The 19,042-nt window shown below is 43.9% G+C and overlaps 2 protein-coding genes across 3 annotated transcripts; both read right to left on the reverse strand.

Moving 5' to 3' along the window:
• Positions 1 to 681: 681 nt before the first annotated feature.
• Positions 682 to 9,266, reverse strand: LOC118413836 (retinoschisin-like). 2 transcript variants are annotated; one of them, XM_035817407.1, is made up of 7 exons: positions 9,168 to 9,266; positions 8,794 to 8,892; positions 3,198 to 3,229; positions 2,841 to 3,014; positions 2,211 to 2,357; positions 1,635 to 1,768; positions 682 to 1,323 (listed from the first exon to the last, which is right to left on the reverse strand). In XM_035817407.1, the coding sequence occupies exons 1-7, from the start codon at positions 9,217 to 9,219 to the stop codon at positions 1,305 to 1,307; spliced, it is 657 nt and encodes a 218-aa protein (XP_035673300.1). In that variant the 5' UTR covers positions 9,220 to 9,266; the 3' UTR covers positions 682 to 1,304. The 2 variants fall into 2 exon arrangements, with proteins under 2 accessions (XP_035673300.1, XP_035673299.1); XM_035817406.1 differs by having other exon boundaries at positions 2,841 to 3,017; positions 9,168 to 9,264.
• Positions 6,247 to 8,776, reverse strand: LOC118413838 (EGF-like repeat and discoidin I-like domain-containing protein 3). The gene is made up of 5 exons (XM_035817409.1): positions 8,765 to 8,776; positions 8,251 to 8,448; positions 7,656 to 7,808; positions 7,090 to 7,223; positions 6,247 to 6,769 (listed from the first exon to the last, which is right to left on the reverse strand). The coding sequence occupies exons 2-5, from the start codon at positions 8,419 to 8,421 to the stop codon at positions 6,751 to 6,753; spliced, it is 477 nt and encodes a 158-aa protein (XP_035673302.1). The 5' UTR covers positions 8,422 to 8,448; positions 8,765 to 8,776; the 3' UTR covers positions 6,247 to 6,750.
• Positions 9,267 to 19,042: the final 9,776 nt, after the last annotated feature.

The following is a 19,042-nucleotide window of genomic DNA, read 5'->3' on the forward strand; positions in this document are numbered from 1 at the left end:
TTCTCACCGGGATTTTCTTGGCCCATGGATACTGACCAACTGCCACCGGTAGATCTGCTTGGAGATTAGCAGAACTGTGAACTTCTAGGGCTGAAACAAAGTTGTCCTACAAGTCGGGGTTAACGACCATAAGAGTGACTACACCAGCTCTCTACAAAACAAACCCTTGTCTCACTTAAATTTGTTTCGCGGAAAAGAAAACATGACACCAAATTTCCTCGTTCCTTGCTGTCGGACTATTGGCAAGGAACGTTCGTCTGAACACAGACTGCTGTTTATCAACTGCTGCCGTATACACAGGTGGCATTGAACATTGGGCTGCTCCTGCCATTGGGGCCGGAAATAACGAGGAACAAGTTGAACGTTCTTGATGGAAAGTGAGACGGTGTGCAGGTAACCATAACTACAGAATGTGTACTCATATTTAGAATACAGTGGTAATAGGTAGATGCACAGTTGGATTACTAGAATGTCTTTCAGTAGTCAAATGCACTGTTTGTAGCAAGATGATATCAGTTGGTGAACGTCATTGTATGAAGATGTCACATCATCGGTGTCGCCAGGCACAAAAACATTGATGGAGGGGGGGGGGGGGGGGGCGGTGCGGTCAGGTTTATCTTACACCTGTACTCCCGCAGTCATCTTAAGGTGTACAGAAATGTTGCAATAAAAGAGTCCATATTTATGTGGAACAGTCTGCTTTATTTCTGGCTATAAATGCCTGATAGGTTCTGAGTGCACAAATGAAGTAGCTACATTTGTATTTTCTCATCTCGTTGTATGCAAACATTAGTCAAAAATTCTCCACGACTAAAGGCAGTGTAGTAACTAAGGACAGCAACACCAGCATATAAAAACAAGGAATGTAGTCATTCTTCTTTACATCATGATGCCATTGACATTTTCATCAAGCACTACACAATACACGTCGGCTACAATATAAAAGTGTAGTGCTGTAATCATTAGGACATTGTATCAATATAAAATAGGCTGAACATTGTTGTCACAAGCTTTAAATCAGTAACCCTAAATACATCAAGTAACTCTCAGTGTAGCCATGACTCATGAGATACATGTACTGTTTTTGAACCCAGCTAGGCCACCTCAAATAACTGCAAACACCAAGCCAAACAAACGTACCAAAAACAATATCACTATTTTTACCTAGATGATAATCTAATAATAGCTATCACCATAAGTAAAAGCCAAAATTGGTCTTTCACTTAAAACTGTGAAGCAGATACATTTGTATCCTGTTGTGTGCAAATCTGTGCTTTGGAAATCTCCAAGTCTGCATGCTGTGTCTAGTCACCGGTGCAGTCCCTACAGAGGAGAAAAAATGATTTGTTATTAAGTGCATCAGTGAATGCGCAGTGAAAATCTTTTTTCAATGCATTTACTGGCACATTGTGTCGTGTTGTTCATCTTGTAGTGACCCATAGGTCAGCAGGTCTCCTTGTTGTTTCCGTTTCAGGGTATTCAGAAAGGGTTGCTTGCACCTCCTCGAACACGGACAGTATTTCATGTCTTTTCGAGAGACGTGTGTAGCCCAAGATGCCCTTCTCCGAATTAATTCAAAACCGTCTTAATGGAAGTCACACGGAAAGAAGAGAAGACTTCAATAGTGTACTTACTGTCCCAAGACCTCCACCCGCATACTGAGGTGAGAGTTCCATGCCTGTGGCCAGAACCGGACGTAACGTGCAGTTACCGGCGGCTCCAACAGGTGGCGCACTTCGGTGTCTCGATCAGAGTTGCCAGAGAAAACCTGGGATGATATTTTGAAGAAAAAAAACAATGGAGCCGGCTAGCAGCAATGCTACACGGAAACAGATGGTAAAATCTTGCAGTAACACATAAATGATTTATTAGGCTAAAGAAGCCTAAGAACATGTACATCTACATACCCTGAAATATCAGAAAAAACTCTAATCTGGAAAAAACATCATATATGACTTCTGTCAGTTCATATCCACTATGGTAAAATCCTAGTTAACATCAGCCATACAGTATCGGCTATAGCTTATTAGTGATATTCGAGAATGACAGTCTCTGCTACGCTGCATCAGTCACATCTGTAACATGTCTCAGGTCTGTTACAAATGTCTTTTTCTGCAAAGTGGCCTCATTAAGTAGTCAGCAAAATTTATTGGAAACATAAAAAAATCCTTGGAAATATCAAACTTGTGCAGAAGACAATGGTTACCGACCCTATCACGTCCCAGGTTATCCAGGTATGTAGACCATGTGATTCCGTCTCTGCTGAAGCGTAGTTTGTAGGAGGTCACCCACTGATCTGCACCAGCTCTACCCTGGGTGATAACTCCAGCTACAGTAGTCTCTGCTCCCACGTCAACCTGAACAGGAAAAACACTGAGAAACGCCAGCGGTACAAAATGCCTACGGAGTTGAATATGTCGTACATAGTTGCATGATTTAAGTGTGATTGGTCAACCATGAAACTTGAATTGGAGAATGTCCATGCTGACATTTGAACCCTTATCTTCTGCTTTTTTATGTTAAAAAACCCACAAAAGGAACACATATAATTAGAAAATGCTAAAATAAAATAGACAACTGCGTGACTGCGTCAACAAATATCAAATAAGTGGCTGTTACGCCTGGGAGGGAACGAGCAAGCGAGCACTGGATAGAGGAAAGTGGCGGGATATTGCCAGATGAATTTGCTGTGAGGGGAAGGAGGAGAAGGGTGTGCTGGTACTTGTATTTAATATGAGGATGAGGATGCAAAAAACATGCCAGAAGATGTGGATGACACAGGACAAAAATGACTTGATATGATAAAAACATATAATCTACACCCTGCAGGCTCTACTTACCTGTAACCACTGCTGGTTGTTGTTCTGTGCAGCGCACCAGGCTCCGGCGCCATCCTGAGAATGAAGGCGACCTTTGTTGGTGGCACAACTGCCAGTATTGTACTGACTGGATGCAGTGATGTGGCCATCAGGAATAGCGCCGCTCTCCATACCTAGTGGTACTGCAGTGCACGGCTTCTATATACAGGATGACATATGCATGTTACCGTACCCATTATCCTTTGCCCATACGGTACAAAGTTGTCCAAAGTTAAGCTGGATGTAAATTTACGGCTTCCTAAAAATGTTCGCCTGAAGTTCGATAGCACAAGAACACATCACGGTATTCTGCAAAAATACCTACAGAACACACGCTACCTGTGGGCAGGATTGTCCTCCACACCCTCCACATCCGCCAAATGGACCGGGAGGCCCGGGTGGCCCGGGAGCACCATCACGGCCGTCCCGCCCGTCTCGTCCGGCCGGTCCTTCAGGGCCCCGGAAGAGGCCTGTAACAGTTGAAGTGATCGTGTACAGTTAATGTCATTGCCAGCTCGGATAGAAATGCGGTTAAGTTAGTCATTTTGGCATTTATCCAATATAGAACAAACCCTAAACAAATAAATGCCAGGCAGGACACCAAACGATCGAAAGCCCCTTCGACTGGGGAATTAAAAGTTATGCTAGCGCTATACTAGAGTTGGGCCTAGACCTAAAGAGGTGACCTGTGAAGACCCTGGAAAACAGTCCGGCATTCATGATTCACAAATATCAGTCAGAAATCTATTTCTATGTGACTTTGACGCAAATAAAGCAAAGGTTAGACAAATACTTTAGAACTTAACGACGTGGAAAATCAATACTAAAAGAGAAAATATCACAATAGGACAATATTACACCAACAAACACAATCCTCTCTATTTCACGCGCATTTACGTTAAGTCAAACAAAACTCAGCTAACAGACATACCGGCAGGTGTCGTGACTGAGTTGTCGGAGCGCCTGTACCTCCGCAAGGTGGCGTTGTGTTCAGGGACACTGTCAGCTTGGTTCGGCCTCTCGTCCTTAGATATAAAGAAAGTTACATTTATGAAAGTTATACATGCAGCTAGTAAGATAAGTAAAGTTCATTCAAGACACCGACGGAAGGTAGCGAATGCTACCTGAGACGTCTGGCCGTTTCCAAATTTTATCCAGTTGCTTGATCATTAGTAACTGTTACCTTGCATAGGATGAAGTTGGTTTAGCTTAGATATTTTTGATAACACGGTGACTCCATTGACGCATTATTGTTATAGGGTTGGGACAGGAACATATTCACCCTTTATTGAACTTAGAGCCATGTACGTACGCTAAGAATTTTCTCCGGTGCTATAGGAACATGAGCAAGCTACTGTTAAAATATCATACCTCTCGAAAGTTCCCAAAGCTGTGTTCCTCAGCATGCCCGAGTTGGAACTTGGTCTCCAACACAGCCAGCCGCTCCCTCAAAGATGCGCCGTCAGCTTTCTCCTGCTGTAACTCCGTCTTCAGAGACGACAGTTGGATTTTCAGGGCCGTCACTTCCTGGTTGTCTTTGGCAGCGGTGTCTTGTTTGATCTCCATGGCCAAGGTACGATCCTTCAGCGTCAGGACCTGGTCTTTCAGTTGACCGGAGTTTTCACGGACATGCTTTACCTCATGAAAGAGGAAGACGAGGGCCGCCACGGCCAGCACCCCCGCCCCGACCGCCACGGCCACCGTCACCATTCGGGCGACGCCGGGTCGGTCTCGGCGGGCCCGGCCGGCAGCTTCGACAACGCATGCAACCTTCTCCGAGCTCATTGTCAGCTTGTAGCGAGAACAGACTAACAAAGAAAGGACAAATCTATAACGTCACTTTCTGTTGCCCGAGATCACTTCCACCTTCAATAGTCGGGACTTGAATAAGAAGGAAGAAAAAATGCCCTGTAAGAAGAATGCGTAGTTTACAGCAACGTCACAGGGTACAGAAGCATTGATTGGTTGAGGTGTACGTGCAGGTGAAGTGTCATTTCCCATGGCCAATACCACCAGTGCATACGACAGCAGTTTATAAACAGCACCGTCTTTGTTCAGACGAACGTTCCATGCCAATGCTTTTGAAAGGAAAGAACGAGGAAACGTGGTGTCATATTTTCTCTTCCGCGAAGCAAAGTGAGACAAGGGTTTGTTTTGTAAAGAGCTGGTGTACGGTCGTTAACCCCGACTTATAGGACAACTTGAATTCACAGTCATTTTCAAGTTAGCACGAACATAAAGGCTTTTGTATATTCCATTAATACCAGTATTTTCAATTTCGCCAAGGTTTTGACTTCCAAAACACACTTCATTTCATCGACTACAGCATGTGAAGCAGAATTGGCCCCGAGTCAAGCTTGTGAAGAAACTCACCCCATTCTGACTACCTGCTCTTTTCAAAGATTTTGATATGAGTTGGATAAGTTGAATCGTGTGCCCTGACGTGACCTAGACGAACTGTAATCTCCAAGCAGATCTACTGTGGGAGGTGGCAGTATCCATGGGCCGAAACAATCTCCATTTGCCACCGGGATTGTCACGACCCGTGGATACTTACCAACTGCCACCGGTTGATCTACTTGGAGATTAGCAGAACTGTGAACTTCTGGGGCTGACACAAAGCTGTCCTATAAGTCGGGGTTAACGACCGTAAGAGCGAATACGCCATCTCCTTTACAAAACAAACCCTTGCATCACTTTGTTTAGGGGAAAACAAAACATGACACCAAATTTCCTCATTCCTTCCTTTCGGACTATTGGCATGGAACATTCGTCTGAACACAGACACTGCTGTTAAAGGTGGGGTCACACCTGCGTATATATTTAAGTCCGTATGAGGCGCGCATGGGAGTATTTGCCTCCACCAGGCTCCACATGTCGTTGCAAAAATAATAGAAATTGGACAAACGTAAACAGGTAACATGTCAGATGAGTTAGCTGGGTCGCTAACCATACTTCTCGGTCAGCTAACTCATCTGGCATGTTATGTATCTATATTTGTCAAATTTGTACTATTTTCCCCGCGACCTGTGGAGCCTGGTAGAGACTAAGAGCTTCATACGCACATCAAACGGACTTGAAAATATACGCATGTGAGAACCCACCTTAACCAACTGCTGCCGTATGCACATGTGGCATTGAACATTGATTGGGCTGCTCCTCCCTCTGGGCCCCAGAAAAACACGAGGAACAAGTTGAACGTTCTTGATGGAAAGCGAGATGGTGTGCAGATGGAACTCATAACTACAAAATATGTATGCACATTTGAAATACGACGGTAACAGGAAGAGTCACAGTTGGATTACTGGAATGTCTTTTATTAAGTCAAATACACAGTTTATAGCAAGATGACATCAGTTGGTGGACGTTATTGCCTGCAGATGTTATCAGCGTCGCAAGGTACAAAAACATTGATATGGAGGGTTGTTCAGGTGTATCTTACACCCGCACTCCTGCAGTCATGTTATAAGGTGTACAGAAATGTTGCAATAAAAGAGCCTATATGTCTGTGGAACAGTCTGCTTTATTTCTGACTATAAATGCCTGATACGTTCTGAGTGCACAAATGAAGTAGCTACATTTTGTATTTTATCATCTCCTTGTTTGCATGCATCAGTCAAAATATTTCTACAGACACTGTAGTGACTAGGGGCAGACAGCAACACCAGCATACAAAAACAATGAATTTAGTAATCCTTCTTGACATCATGAAGTCTCCACTTTCGTCGAGATAAGTATCAACGTTGAGAAAACAACACTTTGGAGGAAATATACATTTGTTTACGTATAAATGCTGTTGGATACTACAATAAGTAAAAGAAGCTTGGTGTTTCACTTCAAACTTCAAACTGTGTAAATCTGAGCCATGGAAGCTCCAGTCTTCATGGTGTGTCTAGTCACTGGTACAGTCCCTGCAGAGGAGAACAAAAATGACTGTTGTTGTACATCAGTTAATGCACAGTGAAAATCTTCAAATGCCTTTACTGGCACATTTTCTTGTGTCTTGTTCACCTTGTCATATGTTCACCATATCAAGTTTCCTTGCTGTTTCTGTACCAGGGTTTACTTTTACAGGAAGGGGTTGCTTGCGCCTCGTCGAACAGTGGACCCCCATTTCATGTTTTTTTCCGAAAGACGGGTGCCGCCCCAACTGAGGTGTCCTCTCCGGATCTATTGAAAATCGCCTTATGTGAAGTCACATGGAAAGAGAAGACTCCAGTAGTGTACTTACTGCCCCAAGACCTCCACCCGCATGCTGATGTGCCCAGTCCATGTCTGCGGCCAGAACCGGACGTAACGTGCAGTTACCGGCGGGTCCAACAGGTGGCGCACTTCGGTGTCCTGATCAGTGTTGCCAGAGAAGACCTGGGGTGGTATTGTGAAAAATACAATGCGGAAAAGTGCAGAAAAATAGGTGTGTTGCACATTGTTGATGTCGGCCGAGGTACATAACCCAACATCTTGTTGGAGATATCCAAATTACCGAATGTCCAAGACTTGCCGAACGCCAAAACAACCGGGGACCTGTTCCCCAATACCATGAAACTAGGGTAACTCCTGAAAAATCACATTAGTTACACAAACAGCTATGGTGTGATATGTGCATCATCTCGCGCAAACGGGTAGGCGACGCGCTAAAGTACATCCGAATGCAGCAAATGGATCGTGAGATACAGCTACGAATAGCATAGCAACCCCAACTACAATACTCCGTCAAGAGGTGATCCTCCTTCACAGAGTAAAAACATTCTTGGAAATATCAAACTTGTGCAGAAGACAATGATTTATAATACCAACCTTCTCACGCCCCAGTTTGTCCAGGTATGTAGACCACGTGCTTCCGTCTCTGCTGAAGCGTAGTTTGTAGGAGGTTACCCATTGTTGATGGGTGTCTCCAGACCTACCCTGGGTGATAACTCCAGCTACAGTAGTCTCTGCTCCCACGTCAACCTGGACAGGAGGAAAACGGCATCCTGGTACGTTATTCAGGGTACCTATTCTACTTTTGTATCTGTACATATTCTACATTTGCGTCAAGTTTTTCACCCAATATATTAACAACGTAAGTTACGTAACCAGGTCTCACGTACATTCACGGTGTCTTGTTAGATACTCCGGGATATGGTGTTAGCCGTTGTCTTCTAATAGCTCGTGATTTATTGTTATCTTATAAAAACTATATCAAACTGTTGTTCAAACATAAACAGAAAATGCGACAGTACATAGCAACATACAACCAATGGCAGCAAAAATGAAAGAAACTGGTCAGAAGATGTTAGCCGGGGGAAGAAGAATAATTTGACGAAAGGAACCAAAGAATATAACGACAGTCAAACATATGAATCAAGGGCACAATTACAAAGCAAGTTACACCGTGCGGTGGTCCTCTCACCTGTAGCCACTGGTTGGTGTTCAGCGGATGTGCGGCACACCAGGCTCCGGCCCATCCTCCCTGGCTTGTGAGACTCTCCTCCCGGGAATGAGGACGAGCTTTGCTGGTGGCACAATCCGGGTGTGTAGTGGATGCAGTGATGTGGCCATCAGGAATAGCGCCGCTCTCCATACCTAGTGGTACTGCAGTGCACGATTGCTACATACAGGATGTGACATTGGTGGTAGAGGTCATGTCATTCAATATCCATTGATCCATACGGTGCAACATCCATTTCCCATTGCCCAAGACCCCGATACAACATCTACACATGTCTCTGTTATGGCGGACTGTTTAACAAAGGTTACTAGCGAACACTATGTCTAAAGCTTGTCTATGTCTAAGTTCCATGTAGATTGATGTAAGTTTACGGATAATATCGATTCCCAAAAAATTTGTTCGCCTCAAGCTGAAGCTGATTAGCACAAGAACAGGTCACATTGCTATATGACAATAACTACAGTACTGTACGCACCAGACAGGATTGTCCTCCACACCTTCCACATCCACCAGCCGGACCGGGAGGCCCGGGCGGACCGGGAACACCATCACGGCCGTCCCGCCCGTCTCGTCCGGCCGGTCCCTCAGGACCACGGAAGGCACCTGTGACAATTGCATTGAGGTTTATAGTTACTTAACAAAAATACATGATCACAAAATGCACTATCATATACTAGTAGCATAATTTTATAATGGTGTCAGACGAGACGGAATAACAATAAGGACAATTTCCACCCTGGCACTATTGTAGTCAACTTTCTCGCGAAAATGGAACAGACTAGTGACCATTAAAGGTTACATTTGAAGTAACCACCGACCAACGTCTATTTATTCCTGGTGCGTTCAAAGTTTATAGGAAAGAACCCATGCCTGCCTACCTAAGCCGTAGGGTGTTGTGATTGTGTTGGCCGCTCTCTTGGACCGCCGCATGGGGGCGCTGTGATCTCCAATCTTGACGTCATCACCAACTTGACTCGGTTTCACATCGGGGTCAGTCTTCTGTTGTAAAATGTTCAAAATTTTACTCCGCATCCGCACTTATAGGTTCTATAAAGCACACTGTAGCTACGCCATTCTACTTTCTCCATGTTGTTCCCGACTCCATCACGCGTTATTTTGTTAAGTCTCTGGAATAAAGTTTTGCTCTTTTACCCCTCCCTAACTCGACAAGTCTAAGTCGGCCTTGCCACTCATGCTTATAACTGTCTAAATGCTACACAAATTATCATGATGCTACTTTCCGACAGTTTATGCAAGCTCCCATATTATTCCACACCACCACCGCACACATCGACACTGTTCACTGCGTACAGCTATCTAAAGTAGAAAAACCAGACATGTCGAGTGTTTGCCCGAGGCAGGTTAACCGGTTACCTGTCATGAGGTGTGAGTGACCCAACCTGCCCAATTATCCGTGGTGTTTATGTGCATGATATATATAGTCAGAACGTTGTTGTTGTTTTTGAGAAAATATGAGACATTGGTAGTTCTGAACGCTATCATATTGCTTCCCTGGCGATGGTGAAATTTGGCGTATAGTGAAGGAGAGGTTAATGTAAGCTTAAGCTTTACAAGTTGATTGGAGGCTGTTGACACAGACCAAGGATCCAAAACGTGAGATTATACCATTGTAGCCTAAAGCTGGTATATTTGACAACATAACCGGACCTGAATATAAAAATACTGAAGAACTTTTAATTATAGCTCAGTAAGCTCACTATGATGTGATGTTGTCAACAGGGAGGCCGCTAATGTTATGGAAGCACTGAGAAGAATTTGTGCTCCCCCCTTACCTCATGAGTGGTTCCGTAGGTTGGTTCTTGTTCGTTTTCGACACCGAGTTGGAACTTGGTTTCCAACACAGCCAGCCGCTCCCTCAAAGACGCCCCTTCAGTTTTCTCTTCCTGTAACTCTGTCTTAAGAGACGACATTTCGGCACGTTCGCTGTCTAGTTGAGTCTGCAGAGACGACAGTCGGATTTTGAGGGCCGTTATTTCCTCCTTGTGCGAGGACGCTTCCTCCTTGTCTCTCGCAGCGGTTTCTTGCTTGATCTCCATGGCCAAGGTACGATCCTTCAGCGCCAGGATCTGGTCTTTCAGTTGAGACACATCTTGGTAGCAGTGAGACACGTCTTGCGAGGACTTCTCTCGCACATATTTGACCTCGTGAGCGAGGAAGACGAGGGCCGCCACCACCAGCACCCCCGCTCCCACCGACACGGCCACCGTCACCGGTCGGGCCCAATAGGGGCTGCACGAGCAACCTCCATGGAGGAGCTCTACAGAGCTGACCTCCATGGAGGTTGCTCGTTCAGCCCTCCAGCTCCACCGTGCGAGCTCTATGCGCTATGAATACAAACACTTGGTTCTCGTCACCTTCATGAAATTTTTAGTACGACATGGAGGAGGTTCTCTCGTAGAGGACAAACAACCGGACTGAACTAGCAGCTGTACGCAAAACATGGTACACGGGCTATGAATGTTTTTTGATTCACGTCACCCAAAACAAATTGGTCTTAGCGCTCTATACAGTAACAGAGGGCTGTTTGAGTAGCGCTCTACGGGTTATGACTGTAAACACTTGGTCCACGAAACCCAAAACAAATCGGTCTTAGGGCTCCATTCAGAGATACTGTAAACAACAAACACACGGAGCCGATAGCTGTTTGAGCAGCTCCACGGGCTATATGAATGTAAACACTTGGTTCACGTCACCATCAACAATTCGGTGTTTAGGGCTCCATACAGAGATATTATGAACAACAAACACACGGAGCCGAAAGCTGTTTGAGCAGCTCCACGGGCTATATGAAAGAAAACACTTGGTTCACGTCACCATCAACAAATCGGTGTTTAGGGCTCCATACAGAGATATTGTAAACAACAAACACACGGAGCCGAAAGCTGTTTGAGCAGCTCCACGGGCTATATGAAAGAAAACACTTGGTTCACGTCACCATCAACAAATCGGTGTTTAGGGCTCCATACAGAGATATTGTAAACAACAAACACACGGAGCCGAAAGCTGTTTGAGCAGCTCCACGGGCTGTATGAAAGAAAACACTTGGTTCACGTCACCATCAACAAATCGGTGTTTAGGGCTCCATACAGAGATATTGTAAACAACAAACACACGGAGCCGAAAGCTGTTTGAGCAGCTCCACGGGCTATATGAAAGAAAACACTTGGTTCACGTCACCATCAACAAATCGGTGTTTAGGGCTCCATACAGAGATATTGTAAACAACAAACACACGGAGCCGAAAGCTGTTTGAGCAGCTCCACGGGCTATATGAATGTAAACACTTGGTTCACGTCACCATCAACAAATCGGTGTTTAGGGCTCTTCACAGGGATATTGTAAACAACAAACACACAGAGCCGATAGCTGTTTGAGCAGCTCCACGGGGTATATGAATGTAAACACTTGGTTCACGTCACCATCAACAAATCGGTGTTTAGGGCTCCATACAGAGATACTGTAAACAACAAACACACGGAGCCGAAAGCTGTTTGAGCAGCTCCACGGGCTATATGAATGTAAACACTTGGTTCACGTCACCATCAACAAATCGGTGTCTAGGGCTCCATACAGAGATACTGTAAACAACAAACACACGGAGCCGAAAGCTGTTTGAGCAGCTCCACGGGCTATATAAATGTAAACACTTGGTTCACGTCACCCAAAACAAATCGGCCAGAGGTCTGTCCAAGCAGCCCTCTACGGGCTATGAATGTAAACATTTGTTTCACGTCACCCAAAACAAATCGGTCAGAGGTCTGTCCAAGCAGCCCTCTATGGGCTTTGAATGTAAACATTTGGTTCACGTCACCCAAAACAAATCGGTCAGAGGTCTGTCCAAGCAGCGCTCCACGGGCTTTACAGAGATACTGTTAACAACAAACACACGGAGCCGAAAGCTGTTTGAGCAGCTCCCCGGGCTATATAAATGTAAACACTTGGTTCACGTCCCCATCAACAAATCGGTGTTTTAATAGGGCTCCATACAGAGATACTGTAAACACAAACACACGGAGCCGATAGCTGATCGAGTAGCTCCATGGGCTATATGAATGTAAGCACTTGGTTCACGTCACCATCAACAAATCGGTGTTTAGGGCTCCATACAGAGATACTGTAAACAAGGAGGTTCTTTATATTCTGAATATAACCTCCTTGCTGTAAACAACAAACACACGGAGCCGATAGCTGTTTGAGCAGCTCCACGGGCTATATGAATGTAAACACTTGGTTCACGTCACCCAAAACAAATCCACCCATCCTTGTCGGATATTGGCAATGAGGTAAAACTTCCTTGGAACGAGGTTTGCAACAGGTCTAAATATTTCTTTTATGCAATTACATGTTGTTTTTGCAAAGTGGGCAACAGAACGCCCCCCCCCCCCCCCCGACACACACGCGCGCGCGCGCAATGCACACAAACACTAGTAATAATTATTAATTTTTTGTATGGTTTGATCAAGGAGCTTAAAAAATCCTTGGTTTGATACAAAGGTTGAAAGAACAAAAAACAACCCGCTCATTGAATGAAGCAAGCGGTGCATTGTTTATATGTCGGCTCTCGCAAGGAAAGCTGAAAGTTCGCACCTGCGTGCTAATCCGAAATCGTCTCAAAGCGCGCCCTTGCCACACCAGAACACTGACGCCAGAAGCAGCTGGCTTTCTGACCTATGACGTAGTCCCCAAACAGAGGTCCGTGGGGAAAATCGTGACCATTTCCTTTGATTCATATTTTTTTGAAGGTCGAAAAAAATTATGAAAGGAAAAGGTCGCGATTTTCCCACCAACCTCTGCTTGACAGAACAACGAGCTTCTCGAAACCTCTGTATGAAGTAATTTGTTGCAAATAACCTTTCTATACATGTACAAGTGTTGATTCTGAGGATCATGAACATCAAAGATAGGTTGGTCAGTAACTGGCAGTAACATAACATTTTTCTTTAGAACCATTTGAGCTGTAAATCTAAACTTGGCCTACCGTGTGCAATGTTTATATGGATAGAGATCAGTGGGTGCTGTAGGTATCTAATGTATTTTTCATCAGTTGTACATGTAGAGTGCTTTATGCCTTTGTTATCAGTTACTCTAGAAAAATTGATAAAGCAAAGGTTATGTCGTAATATAAAAAAATACAGATAATGATATATGTATAAACCCCCTGCGGGTACTAGTATATCCTCAGTTGCAGTCTTCGAACAGGTCTGGTTATTATTGGGGTGGGGGGAAGGGGGTTACTATTTTCAACGTTGGCTAGGTTGTCTTGTGCCAGTTTGCTGTGGAAGGCGAAACTCCCTTCCTCGGCAAACTCCCTTCCTAAGCGAACACCCTTCCTCGGCAAACCCCCTTCCTCGAACGTCCTTGCTCGAACTTATGTAATGTCTAAGAGAACTTATGTAGTGTTTAAAATCGCGAACCAAGATCCCACCCCCCATAAAATACACTACTGTCCCGTTCGAAGACAGTGCACCGAAGGCGACTGCGGGTAACGTTACATTCTAAGTGGAGCGGGATACGTGCTTGAATGGGAGAAACCTCATATTAGCGTGCAAAGTTCTCCAATAGAATAATGATATAGATCATATAATGGTACTTGATAATTGGTATGTAGTAATGATGGTTTATAACAGTACCCACCAATGTTGCAAACCTCGTACTAAGAAAGTTTTCTCACCTCCTTGCTTGTACCCACCATTAGTGTTGGATATTAAAACCTAAGGCTTGTACTTTGACTTTATCACTTTAACGGACTATATGACCAAGCCAGCATGTACAGGTTTGTAGAGAACATCTTGACCTTCACATGTGCCGGTAGGACCAATGAAGAAAGTGACATTGGAGTAAAGGATCACACTTTTCTGCACCAACCTCTGCTTGGAAAGTTATAGGCCTCTCTAGTCAGGAAGCTGTTTTCGGCGTGGTAAAGCCGATGTCCGTCGGATTAGCACGGGGTGCGAACTTCCAGCTTTCCTTGCGAGAGCGAAAAACATTTAACCGATTGCTTCATTCAATGAAAGGGTTGTTTTGATTTGCCATGAAAGAGAAAAATCATTGTTACAGTCGTGTTTGTGAGTGTGGTGGGAAGGGGGTGGTTTGAGAAATATGATTTCTTGAAGGTGAAGCATACATGATGTACCATGTCTGTCGTTACAGGGGTGTATTCAGGACATATTTGCGGAATTCATACGAGCTCTAAAGGTTCGTATGGATTCCGTAAAACTCATATGAATTAAGTCAGATTTGTGTGTTTCTTTGATCGCCAATCAGATCAGGCCTAAGGTTAATAGACTTAATAAGTACCAAACTCAGACGAAGGAGTGTAGTGATCACAAAAGGTGTCCTTTGCCTGAATTGTGAAGAGCTTACAAACTTGTGTATCAATATTAAAACCTTTGAGATTAATATTGATTCAATACTAGTAGTCAAAGATAGTTTGCGAAAACTGTACTTTGACATTATAGTACTCTTCCCAAGGACCTTATATCATTTTTGCTCTACCAGACTACATGACCCACTCTCCAATCTAGCATTGTACAGGTTAGTAGAGTCTTCAACATTGTGAACATCTCATATGTAGGACCAGCGGGGAAATTTTACTCGACCAACATCTGCTTGGAAAGTTATACGACGATAAGCCAGCTGCTTCCGGCGTCAGTGTCCTGGTGTGGTAAGGGCGATTTCGGATTAGCACGGAGGTGCGAACTTCGGGCTTTCCTGGCGAGAGCCAACAAACCGCTTCATTCAATTAATGGGTTGTTTTTACCAATGTCTGATAGAACGTCCTTGTTTTTACGGAATGCATAAGAGCTCTACTAGTCGCAAATTTAGTGTGAATTTCGCAAAGCTCATTTGTATTCAAATCCGTGTGTTTTTTGGTAATGAATCGTATAAAATAACTATAAATTCGTACATTTTACGAAAGCCGTTATATTCTTATAAAAGCAGGCACCCCTTCTTTAGAGATCTCCTCATAACAGGTCAAAATATATCTTGATGAAGCCATATGTGTTGTTTTTTTCGTATTGAACCAAAAATGTTAATCTCCATGCAGATTTCTCCGGTGGCAATAAAAAAGTAACATAAGCTGGGGAAGGAATTAGCCAGCAAAGGAGGATAATTTGCCAAAGATGTCTACAAACTTGTTACAGGGCTGAGCCTGAAGTAAACCAAAACAGAATTAGCATAAAGGTGCGAAGTTTCTGCATTCTTTACAATGGCAAACAAGTATCAGTATTCTCTCAGCAGAGGTTGGGTCACCACGTGAAGGGAGCGAACCGATAAATTCCGACTACTAGTACTTTTCCCAACTCACTGTGACCAAAAACCCGCTTGAAGAAAAAAATATTCACTTTCTTGGGTAATTCACGTGAACCAGATGTTTACATATATAGCCCGTAGAGCTGCTCAAACAGCCCTCCGTTTACCGTATAGAGCCCTAAGACCGATTTGTTTGGGTGACTTGAATCAACTTTTTACATTCAAAGCCCGTAGAGGGCTGCTTGGACAGACCTCTGACCGATTTGTTTTGGGTGACGTGAACCAAATGTTTACATTCAAAGCCCGTGGAGCGCTGCTTGGACAGACCTCTGACCGATTTGTTTTGGGTGACGTGAACCAAATGTTTACATCCATAGCCCGTGGAGCTGCTCAAACAGCTATCGGCTCTGTGTGTTTGTTGTTTACAATATCCCTGTAAAGAGCCCTAAACACCGATTTGTTGATGGTGACGTGAACCAAGTGTTTACTTCATATAGCCCGTGGAGTTGCTCGATCAGTTATCGGCTCAGTGTGTTTGTTGTTTACAATATCCCTGTATAGAGCCCTAAACACCGATTTGTTGATGGTGACGTGAACCACGTGTTTACATTCATATAGCCCGTGAAGTTGCTCGATCAGTTATCGGCTCAGTGTGTTTGTTGTTTACAATATCCCTGTATAGAGCCCTAAACACCGATTTGTTGATGGTGACGTGAACCAAGTGTTTACATTCATATAGCCCGTGGAGCTGCTCAAACAGCTTTCGGCTCCGTGTGTTTGTTGTTTACAGTATCTCTGTATGGAGCCCTAAACACCGATTTGTTTATGGTGACGTGAACCAAGTGTTTACATTCATATAGCCCGTGGAGTTGCTCGATCATTTATCGGCTCAGTGTGTTTGTTGTTTACAGTATCCCTGTATAGAGCCCTAAACACCGATTTGTTGATGGTGACGTGAACCAAGTGTTTACATTCATATAGTCCGTGGAGTTGCTCGATCAGTTATCGGCTCAGTGTGTTTGTTGTTTACAGTATCCCTGTATAGAGCCCTAAACACCGATTTGTTGATGGTGACGTGAACCAAGTGTTTACATTAATATAGCCCGTGGAGCTGCTCAAACAGCTATCGGCTCCGTGTGTTTGTTGTTTACAGTATCTCTGAATGGAGCCCTAAGACCGATTTGTTTTGGGTTTCGTGAACCAAGTGTTTACAGTCATAACCCGTAGAGCGCTACTCAAACAGCCCTTTGTTACTGTATGGAGCGCTAAGATCAATTGGTTTTGGGTGACGCGAATCAAAAAACATTCATAGCCCGTGTACCATGTTTTGCGTACAGCTGCTAGTTCAGTCCGGTTGTTTGTCCTCTACGAGAGAACCTCCTCCATGTCGTACTAAAAATTCCATGAAGGTGACGAGAACCAAGTGTTTGTATTCATAGCGCATAGAGCTCGCACGGTGGAGCTGGAGGGCTGAACGAGCAACCTCCATGGAGGTCAGCTCTGTAGAGCTCCTCCATGGAGGTTGCTCGTGCAGCCCCTTCTCGTCGGGCCGCGCCGGGTCGGTCTCGGCGGGACCGGCCGGTAACTTCGCTTACGTTAAGCAGCTTCTCAGAAGTCATTGCGACGATATGACCGCTAAACGCTCAAATACTGTTGTCACTTACTGTAGACAACTGTCCGTCCGAAGGAGGACAATATGTAGCCCACAATTGTCCCACTCCACTGACTTACGCAGCTTATTAATAAGAATAGAAGAATCCCCAGTGATTGAGAGCCATTTGTCAGAAAATATATTACGTTCACATGTGTATGAAATCTGATTGGTTGGTGTATCGTAACACCTTGTAATAAAGGATTTAAACTACGCCCATCTCCTGGCGGTTTTACAGAAAATCACACACCTTTTCTGTGCGACAACTAAAAGCCGACGCAGGCAATGAAAACGTTCGTTTATATTCGTTCATTAGTAGCAGGCATTTTGTGTCATAACAATTACAATGAAGACTCTTCAATTCTCTTGAATATTGGCTACACACTACAGCATTACTGCACTGTCCAAGTAAGCATTCATGTGTAAACTTGTCTAGCTCGCTTGAATGGATACAGTGGCACATACTGGCTGACATTTCACTTTCTCGGGATTTGTCAGCTGCCTTTTCAGACCCTTCTCGTCAGCAGAATGACACGAAAGTTTAGTGAATATTTGCAAACACCATGTCAGTCAAGCCTGGCAGACACTGAGGAGAAAAGTATACGAAGTTACGTCAAACCCACGAGGAAACGACTATCGAAAAGATCAACATCAGTCGAGCAGAGAATTGCCGAAGACCATGCACATAAAGGCCTGGGGCTAGATTGAGATATGTCAGAAAGGCGAGGACTATCCAGAAAATATTTGTACCCAAGATCTGATTCGTGATTATGGATATGCATTATGCAGGCATGGTTGCTTCTAATGTGTAGTCTATTTCAGTTTGTTACGTGTGTTGAATATATCCTAATCTTCTTCTAATCAGCATGCCAGGTCACATTTATCAGTCACCCTGAACAAATGCGTCTAAAGAGAATTCCAATGAAGCCCATCATCATCATATTGACAGGTGGAGTATGGGAACCCCGGTGAACTACTATAAATGCAGAAATGTTCGCGGTGGACTGCAGTCTATGATGTTACCGCGAAATTAAAACCACCGCGAAAAGTCCCTTTTTCCGCTACCGCGAAATTAAATCCCCGCGAACTTAAATGCATTTACATAACCAGGCTGATACTCTAGCTTCTAGTGGAAAGGGAGTGTCAACACAAAACATGCTTGTACATGCTGCTGGGAGCACATTGTGGGGCATAAGGTTTGGTCAAGGTGGCTTATGTTGTTTCTTTATCATGTATATTATAATGTAAATAGACAATGTATTTATGTAAAGCTACAGCTGTACAGAAACGTTGCAATAAAAGAGCCTATATGTATTGAAGAGTCTGCTTTATTTCTGACTATACATGCCTGATGACTTCTGCACAAATGTAGTAGCTGTTGTTACATTTGTATTGTATATATTATATCATCTTCTTGTGTACATGCATTAGCCAAACTTTCTAACAATTAGACTACGGACAGCAACACCAGCATACAAAAACAAGGAATTTAGTACTTCTTCCTCAAATGATCGATGAAGTCCTTGACATCTTCATCAAGCTAGTACACAGTGCACACCAGCTACAATATAGAAGTGTAATACTGTAATCACCAGGACATGGTATTAACAAGTCCATGATCTCTATACTACTTAGTAGATATAGCATTCATTCTCAAATTACTCTCTTAATAGAATGACTCATAACATGCCATTTCTGAACCCAGCTAGGTCACCTTGAACAACTGTGGACAAACACCAAGACACACAAACAGAAAACAATGTCTCCATTTTTTACTGAGATGGTTAGCTATCAAAGATAAGGAAACAAAAATGTAAAGAAAATACA

This window comes from Branchiostoma floridae, chromosome 4 (genome assembly GCF_000003815.2).
Source record: "Branchiostoma floridae strain S238N-H82 chromosome 4, Bfl_VNyyK, whole genome shotgun sequence".
NCBI lineage: Eukaryota > Metazoa > Chordata > Leptocardii > Amphioxiformes > Branchiostomatidae > Branchiostoma > Branchiostoma floridae.